The sequence below is a fragment of the Corythoichthys intestinalis genome, chromosome 9 (genome assembly GCF_030265065.1).
Source record: "Corythoichthys intestinalis isolate RoL2023-P3 chromosome 9, ASM3026506v1, whole genome shotgun sequence".
In the NCBI taxonomy this organism is placed as follows: Eukaryota; Metazoa; Chordata; class Actinopteri; order Syngnathiformes; family Syngnathidae; genus Corythoichthys; species Corythoichthys intestinalis.
The window spans coordinates 43,392,332-43,417,689 of NC_080403.1; the positions used below are offsets into that span (position 1 = coordinate 43,392,332).

General features: G+C 40.2%; 1 protein-coding gene across 4 annotated transcripts in view; it reads right to left on the reverse strand.

Moving 5' to 3' along the window:
• stat2 (signal transducer and activator of transcription 2) overlaps window positions 1-25,358 on the reverse strand; it is a 36,330-nt gene that overhangs the window by 7,232 nt on the left and 3,740 nt on the right. For all 4 annotated transcript variants that reach the window (XM_057845216.1, XM_057845218.1, XM_057845215.1 and 1 more), the window contains 10 exons: window positions 19,715-19,807; window positions 19,522-19,600; window positions 19,319-19,398; window positions 19,092-19,243; window positions 10,156-10,314; window positions 8,391-8,480; window positions 8,106-8,165; window positions 7,990-8,010; window positions 7,793-7,886; window positions 5,001-5,048 (listed from right to left, as the gene is read on the reverse strand). In XM_057845216.1, coding sequence (XP_057701199.1) covers window positions 5,001-5,048; window positions 7,793-7,886; window positions 7,990-8,010; window positions 8,106-8,165; window positions 8,391-8,480; window positions 10,156-10,314; window positions 19,092-19,243; window positions 19,319-19,398; window positions 19,522-19,600; window positions 19,715-19,807 — 876 coding nt within the window. The remainder of the gene's footprint in view (window positions 1-5,000; window positions 5,049-7,792; window positions 7,887-7,989; window positions 8,011-8,105; window positions 8,166-8,390; window positions 8,481-10,155; window positions 10,315-19,091; window positions 19,244-19,318; window positions 19,399-19,521; window positions 19,601-19,714; window positions 19,808-25,358) is intronic.

A 25,358-nucleotide genomic window follows, 5' to 3' on the forward strand; every position in this document is an offset into this window, starting at 1 on the left:
CTTTATGGAACAGTGGCAAGAAGAAAGCCATTTCTCAAAGATATCCATAAAAAGTCTCGTTTAAAGTTTGCCACAACACCAAACATGTGGAAGAAGGTGCTCTGGTCAGATGAAACCAAAATTGAACTTTTTGGCCACAATGCAAAACGATATGTTTGGCGTAACAGCAACACAGCTCATCACCCTGAACACACCATCCCCACTGTCAAACATGGAGGTGGCAGCATCATGGTTTGGGCCTCCTTTTCTTCAGCAGGGACAGGGAAGATGGTTAAAATTGACGGGAAGATGGATGCAGCCAAATACAGGAACATTCTGGAAGAAAACCTGTTGGTATCTGCACAAGACCTGAGACTGGGACGGAGATTTATCTTCCAACAGGACAATGATCCAAAACATAAAGCCAAATCTACAATGGAATGGTTCAAAAATAAACGTATCCAGGTGTTAGAATGGCCAAGTCAAAGTCCAGACCTGAATCCAATTGAGAATCTGTGGAAAGAGCTGAAGACTGCTGTTCACAAACACTCTCCATCCAACCTCACTGAGCTCGAGCTGTTTTGCAATGAAGAATGGGCAAGAATGTCAGTCTCTCGATGTGCAAAACTGATAGAAACATACCCCAAGCGACTTGCAGCTGTAATTGGAGCAAAAGGTGGCGCTACAAAGTATTAACGCAAGGGGGCTGAATAATATTGCACGCCCCACTTTTCAGTTTTTTATTTGTTAAAAAAGTTTAAATTATCCAATAAATTTTGTTCCACTTCACGATTGTGTCCCACTTGTTGATTCTTGACAAAAAATTAAAATTTTATATCTTTATGTTTGAAGCCTGAAATGTGGCGAAAGGTTGCAAGGTTCAAGGGGGCCGAATACTTTTGCAAGGCACTGTATAACAATAGATCATATTATTTCCTTGATGTTAAACACAATAAAGAAAATTTGTGATCTTGACCACTTCCTTTCTAAACAGGAAAAGAGGTACCATATTTGTCGGACTGTAAGTCACACCCGAGTATAAGGCTATGTTCATACTACAGGTCTTAATGCACAAATCCAATTTTTTCGTGTTTTTCCGACTCGAGTGAGGCATTAACTTGACGGTCTGAACGTGACAAGTCGCATAGAACTGGACCAGGGGTCGCGTTAACCGAATATTTTCCGTCATTGACCGGTTTTTTACAACGGTGACAGAAAAAACTGAAGTCCATCTGTCATTTTGACAGGTTGCAATTCACACCCCAGACCACAGGATGGCGAGTGAGCATATTAATTAGCTATTATTGTCTCTCTTGATGCATGACGTCGTTGGCCTTACTCGGAAAAATGTCAAGACAACTTTTCTTCAAAAAGCCCCAAAACGACGATGGTGTCGAAAAAAGAGGGACTGATGCAGTGAAGGATGACAACGAATCAAGTGAATCGCCGGTTCACTCCTCACTGCGGCGAGCAGTTGAAAACGCCGCCAATTACCAAGAAGGGCAGAATTGGTAACACGCTGAAAGCGGCATAAAGCCAAAAAAGCGGACCAGACTAGCCAGAGCCTGAAATTATTTCAAGGAAAATATGCCACCACTGTGTGTACTCTTTTTGCTAAACTGAGCTCGCATACCACGGTAGCACGTCGGCTATGAACGAACACTTGACGCGCCGTCACCCAGGTGTATTTCGGAAGACAACAGGAAACAACAAGCTAGCGGATTGTAAGTCCATACAACTTTCTAACGATTTTTTTTAAAATTGGAAGTTGCCTTTATGTGCGTCGTATCGACGTGCATTTTTATTTAATAATAATAATAAATAAATAAATAAATAAATATAATAGAATTATATAATATTTTATTATTATTAAATGTTTTAGGATCATAGAAGGTCCCACTTGGGGGAAAAAAAAAATAAATATATATATATCTCCTGTATATACATAATATAATAAAAATATATATGGAAACACAGTACTGGCCAGCTTACTGTAATCCATGACTGCACTAATGTTAGTTACTTTATATTATAAAGTATTATTGTATTATTGTGTATATACATATAGTGACTGCATCAAGATGTAGTCATTTTAAAAATTTAAGTGACGGGTAAAAATAGATTATGACCGGATTTTAATGACCCTGTCAGTCAAAATGACAGACAACGAAAAAGTCTAGCGCAACCTCTGAACTGGACCATTTCAAATCCGATCTGGGTCACTTTCGTATGTGGTTCAAATCCGATCTGGGCCACATTTTTCCAGACTGTCGCGGCAGTCTGTACTGTCCAGTCTCTCAAATCGGAATTCATGCAGCAATTACGTCATCAAAAAGTGAGAGAGACGCCACGGTAGCGGTGCAGCTGTACGTTATTAGCGCCTAAGGCTTTTTAGGAAGGGTCGGACTTGACAACAGTCATAAAAAAAATTAAAATGGGTTGAGGATAAGCCTGCGAATGATCGGTTTTCTGTCTGCTCCATATAAGCAATATTGCAACATTGCTTACACGGCCGAGAGTCGGGGCAAACTGCGCGTATGTGTGTGTGACATGCACGGACAGTGCGTGCATGCTATCGATCCATATACGCCAAAAAAACAGATATGACAAAAAATTAGTCACACCAGCCGAAAATACACAATAAAGAAGGAAAAAAGCATATAGAAGTCACACTGGAGTATTGAAGTATTAATTTTGGAGAGGTCATTTTATTTAAACAGAGACCAAGCACAATAAAACGGAGAACAAAGAGCTAAATAAGTATCTGCTGACATATTAACAGTTATTAAGATAATGATAAAAGTAGATTAGGTCGAGTAGGATTTTCCCATTAGAATACATCATAATTCCATGAATTCATTCCACCACCCGAAAACCTACACTAAATACTTAACAAATACTGCTGGCACTATTACAAATGGAAATTACACATAGCAAAACAAATAAATTATTAATAAAAACCGGAATAATAAAATAATAATAATGATTCCTGTAATAATGTAACAAATTGGGTTCTAATGTGGCGGACGTGTTTTGCGTGCTGTACCTGAACGCACCACGTCGCTGACATGACAGAGTGAGGGAGCGGTGTGGTTGAGATTTTACTTTCTCTTTTAATGTTCTACTGACAACACCATCAACTCGGGGTGTGCCATCTTAGGCACCCCACAATTCGATTCGATTATGATTTAGGGTGCCACGATTCGATTATTGAACGATGATCACGGTATTTACGATTATCGATGAATCATACATTACTAATAAATAAAGTAGCCAAACAAATTTATGTCCAATATCTATTTGAAATATCCTAATGATTCAACAGGAACAATGGAAACATGCCCAAACAACAAAAAGCTGCCCTTCAACTTTTTTTTTTTTTTATACAAGAAAGTATAAAAACATTAACCATTTTAAAGGCAGTACTTATTTCTCAACATGCGTATACAACACACAGCTGACTTTGAGATGCTCTTTTTCACAAGAAGGTGCAAAAACATTAGCTGTTTCAAAGGCAGTACTTATTTCTCTCAACAGTACGATAAAATTTACACTGGTGGAATGAATTCCACATTTTCTGGAAAGTGTCTTTACAAATAGGACTTCTTTTAACCAATATACTTTGTTTTCACAGATTTCTGTACTATTTCGCATGTTTGTAGTGTTACTGCTGTACCTAATCCTGGTTTTAAACATTCTGCATCTGGAATAACTTTTGTTCACTACCATACAACGCACAACCTGACATGGAAATACATGTTAGCGAAGTAGCTAATTAGCATAGTGCTCAGCGCTAACTTGTAACATCTCAAAAACAACAACAATAAAAGATAAAGCGTATAAGAGGGTTCGTGTATTCACTTCTGATAGACGGACACGAGACTTAGCAAAACACTAGGGATTTTTTTCCAATTAACACGACTTGAACTTACTGCTGGACAACTGAAAGACAAGGAGCAACGAGCTATCTCTCTTACCCTCTCGCTCTAAAAAATAACTTGCGCACAGAAGAGGACCCAAAGCGCGACCGCCGCGTACCTGCCTGTCTCATACACAAATTTATTTTCAAGTCTTTTGAAAAGGAGTAAATCTCTCGCTCAGTAACCTGCTGCATCTATCATAACGTTGTGCGTGCGTCCATTAAAGGTGTCCGGGCGGCAGACGTGTCTTGAATTTCATTCCGCTTCTAGCGGCTGTCATAAGGTTATTAGGGAAAATCATCATTTTTGAACATTTATTAATCTTAATCGAATCGTCAAGTGTCGTATTGCGATGCATCTAATAATCGATTTTTTGGCACATCCTTACAGTCAACTGCGGTGGACATTAGGCGTGTTGTGTTGCACAAGTTCTGAAATAAATAATAAAAACCTGACAAAGCTGGCAATTTCTTTGGCGATGTTGCCACAATAATAATTGTCACCTTAACTTATAAAGGCTGGCGAACGGAGATCGGAGGAGGACCGTGGAGATCGTCGACATTCTATGGCCGTATTGTTGAGCCAGTTCACGGATGTGCACCCCACCCTCATATTTTCATATCCATGGTAAGCGTCACCTTTTTCCTCATTTCACCACCTGCACTAACCTTCTTGGAACCTGTGTCGATTTCTCTCTCAAGAAAAAACCCGCCGTGCGTCCGTCTGCGGCGCTGTCATGTCGCCGTATTTCGAGTATGTCGTCGGATGTAGAAGCAAACGGCAAGCCAAATTTTACGTCGGATGTCGAAAAGATCACGTGGCGAGGTACCACTGTATAAGTATTAATACATAAGCACTTGAGGATATGTCACAGGCCTAGCCAAACTATAAAAAAAGTACGACTTATAGTCCGGAAAATGCGGTACATTTAACGGTTCGAAGTGATTGCACCAGAGAACAGCCAAAATAGGATAAACAGGGAAGGTAAATCCACAGGTACAAGATTCAAGAATAATTTAGTACGATGTAATTTTTATATCACATGTATAAGATATATCTTTACATTGCACACCTATACGTATGTCAATTAGGTCAACTCACATCAGGGGCTCCTTTTGCACCACCTCCCGACTTCTGCTCCTTCAGATTCTACAGAGATTAAAAAATATATAATAATAATAATAATACATTTTGTAGTGCTTGAAAACAACTACGTGCGCCCATCAAAACTCTTTAAAATATTATACAATAAAACTTCAAACTTAACTTTTCATGAAATAATATTAAAAGAGTCAAGATCGCAAGATATTCTACTTTTTCATGAATTGTTGTTCTTGATAAATGATTTGTTTATTTTCCTTATAGCGAAACAATAAAATGTGGTGACATGCCCATTTCTTATTTCAAGGGATGTCCCGATTACATATTTTTGCATGTGAATCCGATTCCGAGTCGCCCGATTTTGAGGATCTGCCAATAACGTTTCCTGATCTGATACCTAGGAAATTTATTGAGGAAAAAAAACATAAAATGTGTTTTTCTATCTATTCATTTGAACAAAGCTATCATGACATTATAATCATATACTGTGAGAAGGTGATTTAAACTAAGCGAAAATAATGACTTTTTTTTTTTTTGCAAATTAGTTGGGCAGCACAATATAAGGTTGTTTAAATATTTTCTTTTACATAAATAAATATATAGAACAACAACAACAACTAAATTGGAAAATTTGTTTTCTTAGTGTAAATATATACACTTATAAAGGTATAAAACTTACTGTATATCAGGGGTCGCGTTAACTGGAAATTTTCCGTCGTTGACCGGTTTTTTAAAACGGTGACGGAAAAAACTGAAGTCCGTCAGTCATTTTGACAGGTTGCAATTCACACCCCAGACCACAGGGTGGCGAGTTAGCATACTAATTAGCTATTGTCTCTCTTAATGCATGACGTCGTTGGCTATTCTGTCAAAATATTGTAGCGTAGCCGGGGTCTGGCGGCGGCACCGTGATTGACACATCAACGCGAGGTTCTTATTGGTGCACCCGGTGTGCCAGCGCGTCATCCAATTGATGGACAAGATTGCTGCCTGTGTATAGACCCCAATCACATGACGTCACAACTCCGCCCCCCTGACCGGAGCCGCCATATTGTGTGTCAGCCCGTCATGTTTATACATTACCGCTATGTACATGCCTCCTATTACGGCGTGTTTTTCTGCTCGTTAATATTAATAATCAAAATGGTGAAGGCGTGTGTGGCGGTTGGTTGCTGTAACAGAGAAGATAGACGGAGAGACTTGAAGTTCTACCGTATTCTGAGAGACGCGAAGATGAGAGCGAGATGGACTGCTGTAATTCGACAAGAAATCTGGGCACCAAACGATCACCACAGACTATGTAGTAGTCTTTTTATATCTGTTAAGATGCATTTAATATATATTTAGAAGATTTTGGGCTGACAACCACAATTAAGATCATTGTGTGACGTTGGAGATTCGGGTCTATATCGTTGCCTCCTTTTCTTTGGGGGCGGAGTTGTTGGCGGTAAGCAGAGTAAAAAGGGAGAAAAATACCACGACTTCCGTGTCTAATTTTTCGCCGCCAAGCAAGCGTTACAATATTAATTAAAAATGAATGAAAACTAAATACTATTGAATATGTCATCATTATCATTTTAAAAATTTACTTGACGGGTAAAAATAGACTATGACCGGATTTTTATGACCCTGTCAGTCAAAATGACAGACAACGAAAATGTCTAGCGCAACCTCTGCTGTATATATGTATTATTTTGCAATATATGTCTAGATTATTTTGTTGTGAGTAGCTTTTAACTCATTCACCTCCATTAAAAGTAATCATGTTTCACTGCCACTGACGGCGAGACGTCCATTCCAATTTGACTCTGTGATCGGCAGCGAATGATTGCTGCCGACAACCCAGTCAAATTGGTGTGGACATCTCTCGCCATCAATGGCAGCCAATGATTTAAAACCTAAAAATGAAAATAACTTTTTAAAACCAGTTCTTTTTTTACCCGATTCCGATCCTTTGAAAATGGCTTGATCGGGCCCAATTTGCCAATCGGTAAAAACTGAGCAACCCCGCCGCCGTGTGACATACCCGGGGTAGTTTTGTGTCATTTTTCGCTTCGAAAGGCGAGAATAAGACTTTGAAACGTCGCTCAGTTTGGGTTAGCATGTCGGCTAGCTGTCACCACCCCTTGTTTGTTTACGCTCTCCAAAGCCGGGGCAGGGAAATGACAAAAGCCGGACTAACTCCGGTAGCATAAAATATCGTTCGGGAGGTGTAAGAAGTCGACAGTTTTGACCATTATGGAGTGATTTTGCTATGTCGTACTGAATAGATACATTTTTAATATTTCATATTACATTTAGCACAACACTGTTATTTGTCATGACCATACCATTTATTTAGCAATTGGGGAAAATTACTTAGGTAAAAAGAATATCCTGTAAAAATGTTGGAGAAGAGAGCGTGAAACAATGAATTTTTGCTGCTCTCTGCATCACATTTTCCCCTTTCTGACTAATTCCCCCTCAATGGGCTGAATTCTAAATCACATGAAATCGTGACCCCGCCGAAGCCATCCTTCAGCTGGGGACGCTAGAGCGCTGTAATGATAGGCAAGGGCTAAACGGCAGATTAAAGGACAAATTTTTCGTCATGTGCGCTTTGCCAAATTGTCTCAAAATATGATTCTAATTTACATTATAATGCGATTTAAGACGTTTTTTTATCCTGTCATAGGCATTTTAAATTATTCCAAAAATCGGATATTGGCCCCTTTAACTACTAATAATTTGTATTGGTCCTAAAAACGCATTTCGGTCAATCTCTAATTCCAATTAAAATCAAGGTCACTCACGAGATGTCTGAAGTCTGCCACCATGCCGCCATTCTTACTTTCTGACATGTTCAAGGCTTTGCTTGTGGTTCCGAGGACATTAAAATGACGATATCTGTAAGCAAAAAAAAAAAAAAACAAAAAAAAAAACACACTGATAACAACTGAATCAAAGTGCCACATCATTTCAAGGCAAAGTATGAAAGAAAAATATTCACCTCTTTATCTGAGGTGGCTCGCTGATTGAAAAAGCATAGAGGATTGAAAAAGGCATTGAACACACAAGTACAACACAACATCATACAATTCTGGGATGAGAGACAAACTATTTTACCGGTCCATTGATACGTTGACTTTCATGTGATGATTCAGATCGGGAAACTTGACGAGAAGTCTGAAAAATGTTTAAATGTTCCACATTTTCAAAAAATGGAAGACTGGGCTGCTTTTCCCAAAGGGAGAAAATTCTATATAACATCAAATTGTTTGCAGTTGTAATTTATGAGATTAAAACACAAATTACAATCTGGATAGAATTACGGAAACATGCTCCATGAAGAATCCGTTAATCAGAATGGGTTTGTGCATATTTCTAAATTACATCAAACTGGAAACTGACCTGGTTTTAACAAAGAACTGTACACCTGTGCGGAGAACCAGAGGGCCTTTCCCCTGAGGCATGGATGGCTGAGTTTCAACCACAAAGGAGCTTAAAGAAATGATGGGGATAAAAAAATTATATGAAAAAATGTATATTAAAAAATATATATATACAGTGGGGAGAACAAGTATTTGATACACTGCCGATTTTGCTGGTTTTCCCACTTGCAAAGCATGTAGAGGTCTGTAATTTGTATCATAAGTTCTCTTCAACTGTGAGGGACGGAATCTAATACAAAAATCCAGAAAATCACGTTGTATGATTTTTAAATAATAAATTGCATGAAATAAGTATTTGATACATCACAAAAATCGAACTTAATATTTGGTACAGAAACCTTTGTTTGCTATTACAGATACCAAACGTTTCCTGTAGGTTTGCACACACTGCAGCAGGGATTTTGGCCCACTCCTCCATGCAGATCTTCTCCAGAGCCTTCAGGTTTCGGGGCTGCTGCCGGGCAACACGGACTTTCAGCTCCCTCCATAGATTTTCTATCGGGTTCAGATCTGGTGACTGGCTAGGCCACTCCAGGACCTTAAGATGCTTCTTACGGAGCTACTCTTTAATTGCCTTGGCTGTGTGCTTTGGGTCGTTGTCATGCTGGAAGACTCAGCCACGACCCATCTTCAGGGCTCTCACTGAAGGAAGGAGGTTGTCAGCCAAGATCTGGCGATACATAGCCCCATCCATCCTCCCCTCAATACGGTGCAGTCGTCCTGTACCCTTGGCAGAGAAGCAGCCCCAAAAAAATAATGTTTCCTCCTCCATGTTTCACGGTTGGGATGGTGTTCTTGGGGTTGTACTCATCCTTCTTTTTCCTCCAAACATGACGAGTCGGGTTTAGACCAAAAAGTTCAATTTTGGTCTCCTCCGACCACATGACCTTCTCCCATTGCTCCTCTGGATCATCCAGATGGTCAGTGGCCAACTTCAGACGTGTCTGGACATGCACTGGCTTCAGCAGCGGGACCTTGCGTGCGATGTAGGATTTTAATCCATGACGGCGTAATGTGTTTCCAATGGTTTTCTTCGAGACTGTGGTTCCAGCTCTCTTCAGGTCATTGACCAGGTCCTGCCGTGTAGTTCTGGGCTGATCCCTCACCTTCCTCATGATCAGCGATGCCCCACGAGGTGAGATCTTGCATGGAGCCCCAGAACGAGGCAGACTGACCGTCAACTTGAACTTCTTCCATTTTCTAATAATCGCTCCAACAGTTGTTACCTTCTCACCAAGCTGCTTGCTTATTTTCCTGTAGCCCATCCCAGCCTTGTGCAGGTCTATTATTTTATCCCTGATGTCCTTACACAGCTCTTTGGTCTTGGCCATTGTGGAGAGGTCGGAGTTTGTTTTGTTTGAGCATGTGAACAGGTGTCTTTTATACAGGTAACAAGTTCAAAAAGGTGCAGTTACTTCCGGTAATGAGTGGAGAACAGGAGGGGTTCTTAAAAAAAGAACTGAGAGCCGAAATATTTACTAGTTGGTAATGTATCAAATACTTATTTCATGCAGTTAAATACAAATGTGTTATCTAAAAATTATACAATGTGATTTTCTGGATTTTTGTATTAGATTTCGTACCTCAAAGTTGAAGAGAACTTATGATACAAATTACAGACCTCTACATGGCTTGCAAGTGGGAAAACCAGCAAAATCGGCAGTGTATCACATACTTGTTCTCCCCACTGTATAAGCACAAAAAATGTTTATCAAAATTCAGACCTCTTGAGCAAATCTGATAGGAGTTTTTCGGTCCTCATTTGCAAAGAGGGTTTTACACCCTTGATGGGGTCCTTTTCATACGTCACCTTTCCAGCCAGCTCTTCTAGCTTACTGAGGAACTCACGCACTTGGAAAAGACTTTCTGCAACACAGGTGAACCTACAAGAGAGTGATTGTCCACATAATTGTCAAAGAGTTGGGGGGAAAAAAAGGATTTGTCCATCCAACAGACAAATTACATTTAAATGTTTCTTAGAGTTGTCCGATAATATCCGCAGATAAAAGCATTTTAAGTGATATCGGAAAATATCAACATCAGTTATTATTATCGGTTTTGGGCAATATGTATGTTGCCTTCAAAGTGTATGTAAAAGCCTTCTGCCCTTGTACAAGGGGCTGGTCACAGCAGCTCTAGTGTTGCCAACTCCCCAGTAACAAAAGTAGCTATTGGCTGTTCTAAAAGTCGCTAGATAACGTAATCACCTAATTTCCATAAGCTTTGCAATTTGCATGTAATTGTAATGGACGCTGTAGGAGAGAGGAATAACGTCATAGAACCCTAACTTTTTTTTAACATTGCCAAACTTAACCCTTTAACACCGAACGTGTCGGATGTGACACGTTTACGCATATCATCTTTGAAGCCTCGTAACGCTGTAATTACGTCACCCACGTGCCCCTGGTTGCTCTCGTTTGAAAGTACAGAAGTTGATGTCCACACCAGTTTTTATTTGAAGTCAATCGACCAAGTAAAACGGGAGATAAATGAGTTTTATAGTTGTATTGCACTCATAAATATGCATTAAAACGCTGCATGGACCATGTGTCTCCATATTTCCATCATTTCTTGTCCTTTTTTCAAAACCGAAAGCAGCACAAAAGACTACATATCCCAAGAGCCGTTGTGATGTCAAGAAGGACGAACCTAATGTGAACATTTTTAATAAATTGACGAGCAAGGCGCCAACTAAGGGAAAGGAGACTTGCGTAGCAAGCAACGGCCGGTTGGATTGAGCTAGCGACTTTGAAACGTGCAGAATGAATCGAAAACTAAATTTAGCGCAAGCTAATGCATTATTTCATTAACTCAAGGAATAGGATGAGCTGTATTTGTCATTGTTTTCCTCGGATAAGTCGTCTCGGCGAGTAGAAGTGACAGCAGCGCGCAAACGGCGGATGAGTAGGCTGTGTGACGTTGTATGTGACGCAGCTTAGTGACATGTTCAAAAACAAGTCAAACTTTATTGAGTGCGCAAAAAAAGAAAAACTTTACTGGGTCGCATGCCTAAAAAATATTGAATTGAACTGAACTACTTGTCAATATTTTTGAAAATACTTTTTTTTCAATGTTTGTTATTTTTTCTTCACGATGAATCTTTTCAATTTTTATATAGATGTGTGTTTGAGAAGCTTGATTGCATGTACATATATACCTTTGATAAGGTGATGGGCAGTGTTGTTAATAACGGCGTTACAATATAACGGCGTTACTAACGGCGTTATTTTTTTCAGTAATGAGTAATCTAATTAATTACTTTTCTCATCTTGGCAACGCCGTTACCGTTACTGAGGCGGGAAAGGCGTGCGTTACTATGCGTTACTAAGTTGGTTAAATAAAAAAAAGTCTGAGAGAAACTGACTCACGGGGACGAGAGCAGAGCAGGAGTGGGGAAGACGGCGCCGTTGCAACCGCGATGCTAGATGGCTCCAATAATACCTGACTGCAGCCATAGCCGACAAACTACGCCCACATGACACGGTAGATATCATATTATAGAACTAGATGCAGATGACAGACACTGCTGCATTGCCAACATGTTTTAAGGACTACATGCGTTTGTAAACAGCCGCCATCTTAAAGCAGTAGACCTCTCAGGAAGGCCCTGATGTAGAGATCCTTCCTAGCGAACCTAAGTAAATTTTTTAAATCTAAAATGCTCCTAAATCGGCAAAATCTTAACTTAAATCTATCTTTAAATGATGAAACAGTTTTAAAACTTACACATGTTTAAAGTAGACAGAAGGGAACTAATGCAATAACGGGAGAAATTTTAACAACTTTAACGATTGATTCACAACTTTAAATGACTTCCACACATAGCAAAGGTTACTAGCTAGTTATCGCAATACCCTTGTGTCTAGTTAAGTGGAGGGTAAAGAATTGGGCTTGGGCCAATTGTCCCCCAAACCCTTTAAGCTTCACATTGTGTGACCTGTTTTTTTAATTTTTTTTTATTTTTTATTTTTTTTTATTTTTTTTTTTGAGAAAAAAAAAATATCACTAGTTACTTTGCCAAGTAACTAATTACTCTTACATTCAGGTAACTGAGTTACTAACGCAATTACTTTTTGGGAGAAGTAATTTGTAACTGTAATTAATTACTTTTTAAAAGTAAAATTAACAACACTGCATGGCACTAAATGCGTTAGTAGACAGCCGCCATCTTAAAGCAGTAGACTTTTTAGGACGGCTCTGTTGTAGAGAACCTTCCTAGCGAACCTAAGTAACTTTTTATCTAAAATACTTCTAAATCGGCAAAATCTTGACTTGAATCTATCTTTAAATGATGAAACAGTTTTAAAACTTTCATATGTCGAAAGTAGAGAGAAGGGAACAAATGCAATAATGGGAGCAATTTTAACAACTTTCAACAGTTGATTCAGGGTAAAGGGTAAATTAGGGTAAAGAATTGGGCTCGGGCCAATTGTACCAAAAACCTTCACAAAAAACTTCACATAGTGTGGCCAATGTTTTTTTTTTTTTTTTTTTTTTTTTTTTTTTGAGGGAAAAAAAAAAAAGTAATTATCACCAATTACTTTGCCAAGTAACTAATTACTCTTACATTCAGGTAATTGAGTTACTAACGCAATTACTTTTTGGGAGAAGTAATTTGTAACTATAATTAATTACTTTTTTTCAGTAAGATTAACAACACTGGTGATGGGTACAATACCTAACTTCACAAAGAGATATCCTCCAAACCCTTTCTGTGTTGGATAATATATATAATTTTTTTTCTCACTATTTTGCACTGTATATAACATGTTTTGACTATAGACCCTACCCACGTGACATCAGAGCTCCGCTCTCCTGAATGGTACCGCCCACTTGTCCGTCAAAACATAGTGTTAACCTGTTACGGCTACGTACATTTCTCCTATTTACGGCGTGTTTTTCTGCTCCTTAACATTAATAATCAAAATGGTGAAGGCGTGTGTGGCTGTTGGTTGCACTAACAGAGAAGATGGAAGGAGAGACTTGAAGTTTTACCGTATTCCGAGGGATCCAAAGAGGAGAGCGAAATGGACGGCTGCAATTCGACGTGAAAACTGGGCACCAAAAAATCACCACAGACTATGTAGTAGTCATTTTATATCCGGTAAGATGCATTTAAGATATACTTAGGGGGTTTTGGGCTGACAAATAACCACAATTAAGATCACTGCGAGGCTAATCGCCGACAACACACGACGTAGTACGACATAGTTTCAAATTCAAGATGTTTGTGACTTCCCTTTCTTCCACCATCGTTATTTTTTGAATAATATTTAGCTGGTACCAAGTGAAAGAAACTGGCCTCGTCTACGGAGCTGACAAATAACGACAATTAAGATTATTGCGAGGCTAATCGCCGAAAACATACGACGTAGTACGACATAGTTTCAAATTCAAGATGTTTGTGACTTTCCTTTCTTCCACCATCGTTATTTTTTGAATAATATTTAGCTGGTACCAAGTGAAAGAAACTGGCCTCGTCTACGGAGCTGACAAATAACCACAATTAAGATCATTGCGAGGCTAATCGCCGACAACATACGACGTAGTACGACATAGTTTCAAATTCAAGATGTTTGTGACTTCCCTTTCTTCCACCATCGTTATTTTTTGAATAATATTTAGCTGGTACCAAGTGAAAGAAACTGGCCTTGTATACGGGGCTGACAAATAACCACAATTAAGATCATTGCTAGGCTAATCGCCGACAACATACACGTATGTATGTCGTGAGAGTGCTATCGCTAAACCATATGAACATTAAAAGCCCTAGCTCCATTGACAAATGACATGAAATACATTAGACTTGACAGTTGATGTTAGCAAGAACAAAAGATTTTGAATTGAAAATTTCGTAACTCACCTTCCGAGCACAAGATTCCTGCCGAATTTTCGTGTACGAGGACCTGTTTCACCCAACTAGCAACGTAGCATTTATAAGCCTCCAAGCTCTTAAAGTTTTTCAAACTTTCGTGAGAATAGGCTGATTTTGTGTGGACAAGATAGTTGTAAATATCAGGGTCAGGCAGAGACGGCGAAGGCAGCCGGTCAAAAATCATCGATTTAGGCATCAAATATGGATCTGGCGACTGTATAGAACGAAGCTTTTCCACATAACGCCTTTTATGCAACAGATCCAGTGAGTTTGCGGCATCAGAAAGCACCGGGTCTTTCATGAAATGCATTTTAAATTCCGCCATCAATTGAAAACAATGCTAATACAGAGTCAAAATGACGGACAAGTGGGCGGAACCATACAGCGAGCACGTGGTTTTATGACGTTGGTGGGTAGGCTCTATAGTATGTGTGAAGGCCAAAAACGCCTATGACCATAGCTGCTGTTTGTGTTGAATTGTCAAACATAAAACTATTCAATCTTATTTTTTTCTATTGAATGTTTATCCTAGCAAGTTAAATAAATATTATCAAGCTTCAAAAAACGGTTGGTCGAGCATGTTTGGTTGTCAGTGGGACTTCAACATTACAAATTTTGAAAAAAGATTTGGGGATTTTTTTGTCTTTTTGGGTCCAAAATGTGGATTAAAGTTGGTCAGTGAAGAAAACAACAGTTTGGACATGAAGTTCAAGGTATCCTGAAAAAAGGGACCCAACATGGCCATTGTGAACAGTATTTTTCTTTGAAATATAAAGGCAACATCAAAGGCATGCGAATTCGGCCAAAATAGGCTTTGGTGTTAAAGGGTTAATGGACCACAATTACAATACAGTACAACAGAAGAAAAATGATGGTAACTCGTCACTATATTTGTCGCTAGTTTGACGATGGTTGCCAATTGTTCCAACAACGAAAAAGGTTGTATTGAAGTATAAGTAACTCGTTTTGTTGTACAAAGTACATTAATTTATGAATACACCTCTTGCATTACAAGATGCATTGTCGTAAAATGATTGATCAAACAGTATTATATACTGTACATAAAATTTAAAATACTCTCTGAAATTAAAAAAAAAAAAAAAACAGTATAACTTATCATGACAATAAAAGACTTTTAACGCATGTTCATTATTGTAATACAACAATTAAACAGACTCCTAGACTATGGTTTGGGTTATTCACTAGATTTACCAGCATTGAATGAATAAATTTAAAACTTCTGAGATGCTCTTAGAGTAACATGTTGTGTGCTGATAATCTGAGATCATGTGCTTTTTTTAAAATAATTTAAAATACAATTTTTAAATTGGAAAATTATAACCGATAATCTTTGCGATTCTCATGTTTCCGCTATGGATCATACACAGTATGATACAACAAACAAAAACAAGAATAAAAAAGATCACACACAAAATAAAAATATACTGGCTATTCAGATCTAAAAAGTAAGTATTTTAATATGATCCATAGACTTCATTATGATATTGACGTGACACGGGGTGCGGGGCCGATTAATAGGCGGCCTGCATTGTTGGCGTGGCCGTCAAAGCTGACCGAGAGGAATCACAGACAAAGAGCTTTTTTCGTTGAAATTTCTTGTGAATAAATGCTTAAATCCCTGAATTCTTTATAGATATGGACGCAAAACAGTCTCGATTCTTGGATAAAAGCAGAAAAAAACTTTTTATTTTATTTTACGTAAATATGTCGAAATATAATGCTAGTGTGTTAGTCAATGTGGTGGCCGCCATATGTAAACAGAGCTTTTCCGGTGAAAATTCTTGTGAACAAATGCTTAAATCCTTGAATTCTTTATAGATATGGACGTAAAACCGTCTCGACTCTTTGGTAAAAGAGCAAAAAAACGGGCAGTTAGCATTTATTTTACGTAAATATGTCGTAGAATGATGCTAGTCCATAGCGGTTAATTTCTCCTATTGATTTTTTTCACAACGTTTCAAAATGCATGCATGGTACAAAAAATATAATTACCTTGAATCCTCGAACATATCACTCCGGAGCAGAGGTTGCGCTAGACATTTTCGTTGTCTGTCATTTTGACTGACAGGGTCATAAAAATCCGGTCATCGTCTATTTTTACCCGTCACTTAAATTTTTTAAATGATAATGATGACATATTCAATAGTATTTAGTTTTCATTCATTTTTAATTAATATTGTAACACTTGCTTGGCGGCGAAAAATTAGACACGGAAGTCGTGGTATTTTTCTCCCTTTTTACTCTGCTTACCAACAACTCCGCCCCCAAAGAAAAAGAGGCAACGATATAGACCCCAATCACCAACGTCACACAATGATCTTAATTGTGGTTGTCAGCCCAAAATCTTCTAAATATATATTAAATGCATCTTACCAGATATAAAAAGACTATTACATAGTCTGTGGTGATCGTTTGGTGCCCAGATTTGTTGTCGAATTACAGCAGTCCATCTCGCTCTCATCTTCGGTCTCTCAGAATACGGTAGAACTTCAAGTCTCTCCGTCTATCTTCTCTGTTACAGCAACCAACCGCCACACACGCCTTCACCATTTTGATTATTAATATTAACGAGCAGAAAAACACGCCGTAATAGGAGGCATGTACGTAGCGGTAATGTGTAAATATGACGAGCTGACACACAAGATAGCGGCTCCGGTCAGGGGGGCGGAGTTGTGACGTCATGTGATTGGGTGATTGGATGACGCGCTGGCACACCGGGTGCACCAATAAGAACCTCACGTTGATGTGTCAATCACAGTGCCGCCGCCAGACCCCGGTGAAGCTACAATATTCTGACAGAAGAGCCAACGACGTCATGCATTAAGAGAGACAATAGATAATATGCTGACTCGCCACCCTGTGGTCTGGGGTGTGAATTGCAACCTGTCAAAATGACGGACGGATTTCAGTTTTTTCCGTCACCATTTTAAAAAACCGGTCAACGACGGAAAATATCCGGTTAATGCGACCCCTGCTCCGGAGACAATCGTTTCTGTTTGTATGCGGTACTAAGCCTGTCGCAATATGCAATTATTCCATTTATCACACGATAAATAAAAACGAAGGCGGTAATTTTTCCGCTGCGATTTATCGCCTTGCATGCACGTGCGTGCGCGCGTGCGGCAGACGTGCTGTTAAAAGTTCGGATTCCTCGTTACCAACTGCGCAAAATGCATCCTCATTCCAGGTCCGGCAAAAACTAGCGCCGGAGCCAATCGTTCCCATTATATCCTATTATTCAACGTATACCGGCAGCGTCAGTACTGCGGCGTGACTGTGGACCATCTATGGCGAGCCAGTGTTGTTGACGTGTGGGCGCTCCCGTCAGGAGTGACATTTCACGCGGGGTGGCTATTTTTCGGCACAATGCCGGATATTTGCAACAAAGTCCGCCAAAACATTGTTACCGATTTGGCTGCTACGAACAACCTCACTTTGACAACGAACAGCTGAATGGCATTAAGAGCGCTGTGCTTCAAACGTGTCCTGTTTATGAAAGTCGATTGTCATATGCTGGTGTTGTGTAGTAATGAGCAGACATGACTTCAGCGGCGCTTGCAAACTTTTTTAATGCGCGCGCACACTAGATATCATGAAATGGCAAATAGATGTGCTACGTCCCATGCCATTGGCTACATGAGCCCAGAGTGATTATGGGACATGTAGTCCATATACTACATCGATGAATTCTAAACTGTCATGACTGAATGGAAGTTAAGAAGGCCAAATCAATCCATACCAGTGACTATAGATAATGTTGCAAATATTGTTAATTCAGTACGTGACACAGATGGATTCGGACCACAAATAGGATGTCTTGCTCATGTAGTAAACCTAGCTGCTAAGAGAGCTGTAGCAATCAACAGTGTGCCCCGCCTCACTTTACAAACAGTAAAGATAGTTCTCAGCACTTTTATACAAAATTTTTTCAGATCAGTAAGAAGTAAGCACATAAATATTATGCACTAAAATAAATGTTTATATAATGGCAATTTAATTTTTGCTCGTTAGCAAAAAAAAAAAAACAACAACAAAAACGAAACAAAAAATATAATTGTTATTTTTTTTACAGAGCATTATATGTATTGAATCAGATCGAAAATCGTGTCCCCCGTATCAAAAATCGTATCGAACCATGACTTAACTGTATCGTTGCATCCCTATGGAACACCATTGCAAAAGCTATGACGGGAAAAGTTTTCATTTGCCTAAATGCTTAAGTTATTAAGTGCAATTTTTTTTTTTTTTTTTTTTTTAAACACATTTTATTTATTCTGTGTTTCTGTGCGGTATCAATATTGTTGTTTTTTACTTAAGAGGCATGGTCTATTGTTTTTAGTTGTGATTTCTTAAAAAGTATTTTTTAATTTAAGAGTAAATATTTATCGCATTTAAATGGGTGTAGTTGATCTATTAATATATACTGTATTCTCACTGTGTTATTGTAAATTGGTTTTTAAAAATTGGGGTGGGGCGCAATAATATCGCATATCGCAATAATTTATGAGAATAATTATCGCACACTAAAATTTATTATCGCGACAGGCCTATGCGGTACAGCTTTCGTACTTTTTCAACCTAAATCCGGCATTGGAACGCTGCAACGCGTGTTGACTAACTGCGACCGACTGCAAATAACTGAAGCGGAATGTAGGACGGCCCCCTATTTGTAGGCGTTGCGCAGTGGCTGACGGATATGACCCGTCAATACAATTATGAAGTCTATGTACAATCTTAAAATGGTTCATGCGGATATAAGCATACCATTTCTCCAGCTGATCTAGACAAACTCTGTGTGGCGCTCCAATGCAGTGTTTTTGCTGTCTTCTCTGCCACTCAACCTTCTCTTTGTTCACCAAAACATCTATCAGGTCCTCAGCCTTTTCCAGAAGCTTATTAAGGCCAAACAGCGTGTTCTAGAACAAAAGTGTAAGCATGATTTGGAGAAATGACGGGACTAGGACAGACTGATACTGCTTAAAGCCGCTAACCTTTCTGCAATCGTTGAGTTTATTTATCAATGACTGAAGTTTTGCTTGTTGTGGGTTGTCAGGGTTTCCACTTAGGGGTGCTTTTTCCACAGTGAGATCACAATTTCCACACAAGACCAAAAAAATAATAATAACACATAAGAACATTATGCGACTCCTCAAAGAACTTTGGAAACGTAATTAGAACATTGTGCTTTGCTTACCTTCAATCAAGAAAGTTTGGTATTTAAAATCAAACTCATCTTGCTGCTCCTCCAGACACATCATTGCGTGTTCCATACACTGAAACACCGAGCGGGTGACCCCCACACATGAAACAAGGGGGAAAATGATAGTTGGTTCATCACATTATGTATTTCATTCACATAATTAACAATAATTTAACAGTATAAACACCTGCACTTCATTTTTAAGGCTAGCCATTCTATGGTCAAGGTCACGCTGAGTGCTGGTCTCAAAGCCTCCTTGTTCTACTTGCATAACCCGCACCTGATAAGACACAGAAAAGTAGGAGAAGATGACCTTAGTATTCCCCACCTTATCGAACCAGTAGACAAAGGAGAACTAGAAAAACAAAAGACTGATTTCAAGTAGGATTGTGAAAAGTATCAAAGTATCTATACTAAAATGTTATATCAGGATACGATATTTGATTGAAAAAAGTATCAATAGTCATTTAATTGTTTTGGCCTGCCCGCAGGTCACCAGGAATTTGTTGTCGTGGGGGAAATTTGAATTTTGAACTACTCTTGATAGTAATAGTGGATAGTTTTGCATTTCCCTTGTTAACTCATTGGCTGCCATTGATGGCGATAGACGTCCAATCCCTTTCGACAAGTCAAAACGGCTATTGTGGTCAATGGCACTGAAAGAGTGGGCTGGAATGGCGTACCGCAAGCAACACGTCACTTCCGCTCATTAATATTCATGGGGTTAGCTACTGTTGCTAAGTGGGGGACAAACGAGAGCTTGTCCCCAATAGTAAATGAATGGAAGTCGTGTGCGAAGGAGATGTTAACAGAGCTAAACCTACCAATTCTCTCCGAAAATGATGTCCCTGGTGCCAAATTCACTAGCAAAGATGTGGAAGAACATAAAAATGTTGAGTTAACGAGATGGCTTGAGTGTCGAAGGCTGAAAAAGACGAAAAAAACGAGCCGACCTAAGCATAGCCTTAGCTTTTTTTATCGACGCGGTCTTGCGACTGACAATGACATTCTCCTGTTTCAACAAGCTATCCTTTACCACCAGCCCTGTCTTTATATATTATATCCTCTGGTTATCCTACATCTATGACCGTTCTTGGGGGTAATTTAGTTAGTTTTGTGTAGCGATCGCGAATGCTACTCAGTGACAGCCAACGAACACTTTTAATTTTTTCATTGTTAACAAATTTTAATTCAATAACTTATTTACACTTCCCCCTTACTAAAGTTGCTTTTTTTCTACAACAGAAAATGTATCAGTGGCAGTCAGATACCATTTTAATTATTTTCAGGTCATTCATTGTCAGACAGAAGCAGCACGGCACGTCACGCTAAAAAATAAGTTAAAAATATCAAAATGGCTTACCTCTTTGTCCTCTGAAAGACAATGTCAACCCAACAAAATGTTTACTGCATAAATCTTTACTGCCGAGCTGGCGATAAAAGTCCGCGCACATTGATTCAGTCTTCACATTTTTTCCTTCGAGTTTTTGGTTTCGGGAAATGTATGAAGAAAACATCCTTCATATGTCATATTGTCTAGAGTCGTTTCTAAAAGTTCCAAAAAATACAATGTGTGATCGCCATGTTCGTTTTTGAAAGATTACCGGAGATAAGTAGCACAATTGACATTCTTTCTATGCCAGGGCGGGTCTATAATGTCCCACTCCTGTTTTACTTCCGCTTTATGAAGCGACGTCACGGTCTAAAAATAGCATGCGTGCGGTACGCCACTGAAGCTAAATCAACAAGAAGTTACCTAAAATGGCCCCAAAATCATTAGGAAGTGACAAAAAAAAATCAACAGGAAGTGTGACCTATAGGATATTTATATTTAGTTTCTATCAACTTATTGGCTGTGATTAAAGGCGGAATGTTCATTTGTTATCAGCGGAATGGTCATTTGCTATCAGCCCTCCCACTTTAAATGAATTGGACATCTACCAGGGACAAATTCATTTCAGTTCACAGCAGACGGATCATTGGACACCACCAGGGTCCCCTCCAGGATTGATAAATCTAAATTCAAGACTTTTAAGACCTTTTTTAATGCCATTTCAACTGAAAATTAATACTTTTCTCGCACCCATTATTTAGATCATATTGAATCATATTAAATAAATAAAGCACTAAACATCGAATTTAACCTCAATTACTAAGTGTGTTTGACAAAAGAATGCACATATATTGAAGATACAATTAAAACACATTTAAAGTAACATTATAAAGTCTGTCAGAATTTTTTTAAACACACAAAAATTATGGACAAAAAGAGGAGGAGGACAGGACTCAGACCAGCCATCTTCTGTAACAGGCTAGCCGCTAGTGCACCTGCCAAGACCCCAGTGAACATGGCTAACTCTCGAGTTAAAACGGCGAAATTCACATTCATTCGAAAGGCAAACCGAAATGTTTAAGCAGGTCCACTGCCTTCGCATGACCCATAAACTGCAACCTAAAGTATCTGGATGTAACTTGAGCCCCTATCACATACTCCAAAACAATGGGAATATCACGGGACTTAACCGTGCAGCAGTTGTGTGTGAAAACAATTTCCCGTGTCGACTGTCATGGGAAGCAGTGTGCGTGAAAGCAGGCGTTAAATTCCCGGGTCACAGCAGATGGCTGATGACTTAAATATCATAGCGGCGGCCGATGTAACTTCCTCCATCTTTGCAGTAAGAGGAAAAGCGGTAAGCAAACATCGCAATTATAAACATACCAAGCTAGAAACAGCTAAATTAAACTGAAAACATGACCAAAATTAAAATGTCAAATATTACTTCGGGCCGGGCCAGGGTTCTTTCTCGCTAACTTTTTGAAATAACTATATATTAACGGTGTATGAATGATAAACTAAGGAATACTTGTTATAAAATAAATAATTTGGATTAAAAAAAAGAAGGCACTGTATGGTCATTGCAGAGCCAGAGCGGGCCTCTACGCCCTTTTTAATCTTCCCCTCTGCGAGTCCACAAAACCACATCTGTTTATTTATATTTAACAAACTTTTCCAGCGTTATTTCGTTGTGTAAATAAATTTATAATGATCATAAAAATATGTAGTCTATTTAAACATTAAGAAAATGTGCGTTTTTTTTCTGCCAACTGAGAATTCGTTATAAAAGACAGGCTTTTATGCAGACATCGTCACAAATGTTATCACACAAAACGCGGGTCGGGCTTTAATACCTGCGGACCAGTTCGGGTCGGGCTGGACTTTTTAGGCCCGATTTTACCTCTATCTTAAAGTCTTGATGAGCTTAAATTGGCTGCAGTTACGAAGTCGGGAATGCTCCCTCCAGAAAAAAAACACGATTTGAGCAACATTATGTTTAACAAACTTTTCCAGCGTTATTTCACTGTGTAGATGCATTTATAGTGGTCATAAAAATATGTAGACTATTTAAACATTAAGAAAATGTGCGGGGGGTTTTTTTGCCAACTGAAAATTCGTTACAAAAGACAGTTAAGACATCGGGAACGCTCCCTCTGGAACAAAACACAATATGACCAACATTGTGACAGCTGATGCCGACCAAAAATGACGTAATATCCGAAACAGATCACCAATGGACTTATTTGAAGTATATGAATGGTGGTCTGTTTTGGTGTTCAGAATCCACAATACTTCTGCCTGCAGGGTTTTCGTTCCCCGACAAACGGACGCATTCCCGATGCAGAGGTGGATGGATTCTCTGTTTTGCCAGTTGTGGTGGTCTGGCACGCACGAGTTGCATTTCGATTTGTAGTGCAGTGCATCGTAAAAATTCTATGCGTCATCTTCGTTATGGATTTAAGGAAAAAAAAAAAAAAAAAAACTTTGTCCATCCATCCATCCATTATCTTCCGCTTAGTCCGGCGTCGGGTCGCAGGGGCAGCAGCTTTAGCAGGGAAGCCCAGACTTCCCTCTCCCCAGCCACTTCAGCCAGCTCCTCCGGCGGGATTCCAAGGCGTTCCCAGGCCAGCCGAGCGACATAGTCTCTCCAGCGTGTCCTGGGTCGACCCCGGGGCCTCCCGCCAGTGGGACATGCCCGGAACACCTCTCCAGGGAGGCGTCCAGGAGGCATTCGAACTAGATGCCCGAGCCACCTCAACTGGCTCCTCTCAACGCGGAGGAGTAGCGGCTCGACACCAAGCCCCTCCCGGATGACCTAGCTTCTCACCCTATCTCTAAGGGAGACCCCGGACACCCTGCGGAGGAAACTCATTTCGGCCGCTTGTATCCGGGATCTTGTTCTTTCGGTCACGACCCACAGCTCGTGACCATAGGTGAGGGTAGGAACGTAGATCAACCGGTAAATCGAGAGCTTCGCCTTTTGGCTCAGCTCCTTCTTCACCACAACAGACTGGTGCAGAGTCCGCATCACTGCAGATGCTGCACCGATCCGCCTGTCAATCTCCCGCTCCCTCCTACCCTCACTCGTGAACAAGACCCCAAGATACTTGAACTCCTCCACTTGGGGCAGGATCTCCTCCCCGACCCGGAGAGGGCATGCCACCCTTTTCCGGCTGAGGACCATGGTCTCGGATTTGGAGGTGCTGATCTTCATCCCAACCGCTTCACACTCGGCTGCGAACCGCCCCAATGAGAGTTGGAGCTCACTGCTTGATGAAGCCAACAGCACCACATCATCTGCAAAAAGCAGAGATGAAATGCTGAGGCCACCAAACCAGACACCCTCAAAGCTTCAGCTGCGCCTAGAAATTCTGTCCATAAAAATTATGAACAGAATCGGTGATAAAGGGCAGCCTTGGCGGAGTCCAATCCTCACTGGGAACGAATTCCACTTACTGCCGGCAATGCGGACCAGACTCTGACACCGGTCGTACAGCGACCGAACAGCCCTTACCAAGGGGCTCGGTACCCCGTACTCCCGGAGCAACTTCCACAGGACTCCCCTAGGCACACGGTCGAACGCCTTCTCCAAATCCACAAAACACATGTAGACTGGTTGGGCGAACTCCCATGCACCCTCAAGGACCCTGCCGAGGGTGTAGAGCTGGTCCACTGTTCCACGGCCGGGACGAAAACCACACTGCTCCTCCTGAATCCGAGATTCGACTTCCCGACGGACCCTCCTCTCCAGCACCCCTGAATAGACTTTAGCGGGGAGGCTGAGGAGTGTGATCCCTCTATAATTGGAACACACCCTCCGGTCCCCCTTTTTGAAAAGAGGGACCACCACCCCGGTCTGCCAATCCAGAGGCCCTGTCCCGGATGTCCACGCGATGTTGTAGAGGCGTGTCAGCCATGACAGCCCTACAACATCCAGAGCCTTTAGGAACTCCGGGCGGATCTCATCTACCCCCGGGGCCTTGCCACCGAGGAGCTTACCAACCGCCTCAGTGACTTCCACTCCAGAGATGGAAGGGCCCACCTCAGAGTCCCCAGACCCTGCTTCCTCAAAGGAAGGCGTGTCGGTGGAATTGAGGAGGGCTTCGAAGTATTCTCCCCACCGACTCACGACGTCCTGAGTCGAGGTCAGCAGTACACCATCTTCACTATACACAATGTTAATGGTGCACTGCTTTCCTCTCCTCAGACGCCGGATGGTGGACCAGAAAAAAACTTTGTCACGGATATAATTTAGGTTGCACTGAGATGTTCTTGAAAATGAGACCACGGTGAAAAAATTCCAGACTTACAACAGCTAATTTAATACCTTTAATAATGGAAAACTAAATTCAATGCTTCTTTAATACTTTTAATAACCCGCGGGTACCCTGACCACACGATTGGACGTTGATCACCGTCAATGGCCCTGAAAGAGTTACTAAAAAAACATTTAAAATTTAATTTTTGGTAAATAAAAGATACTTGAGCAACAACG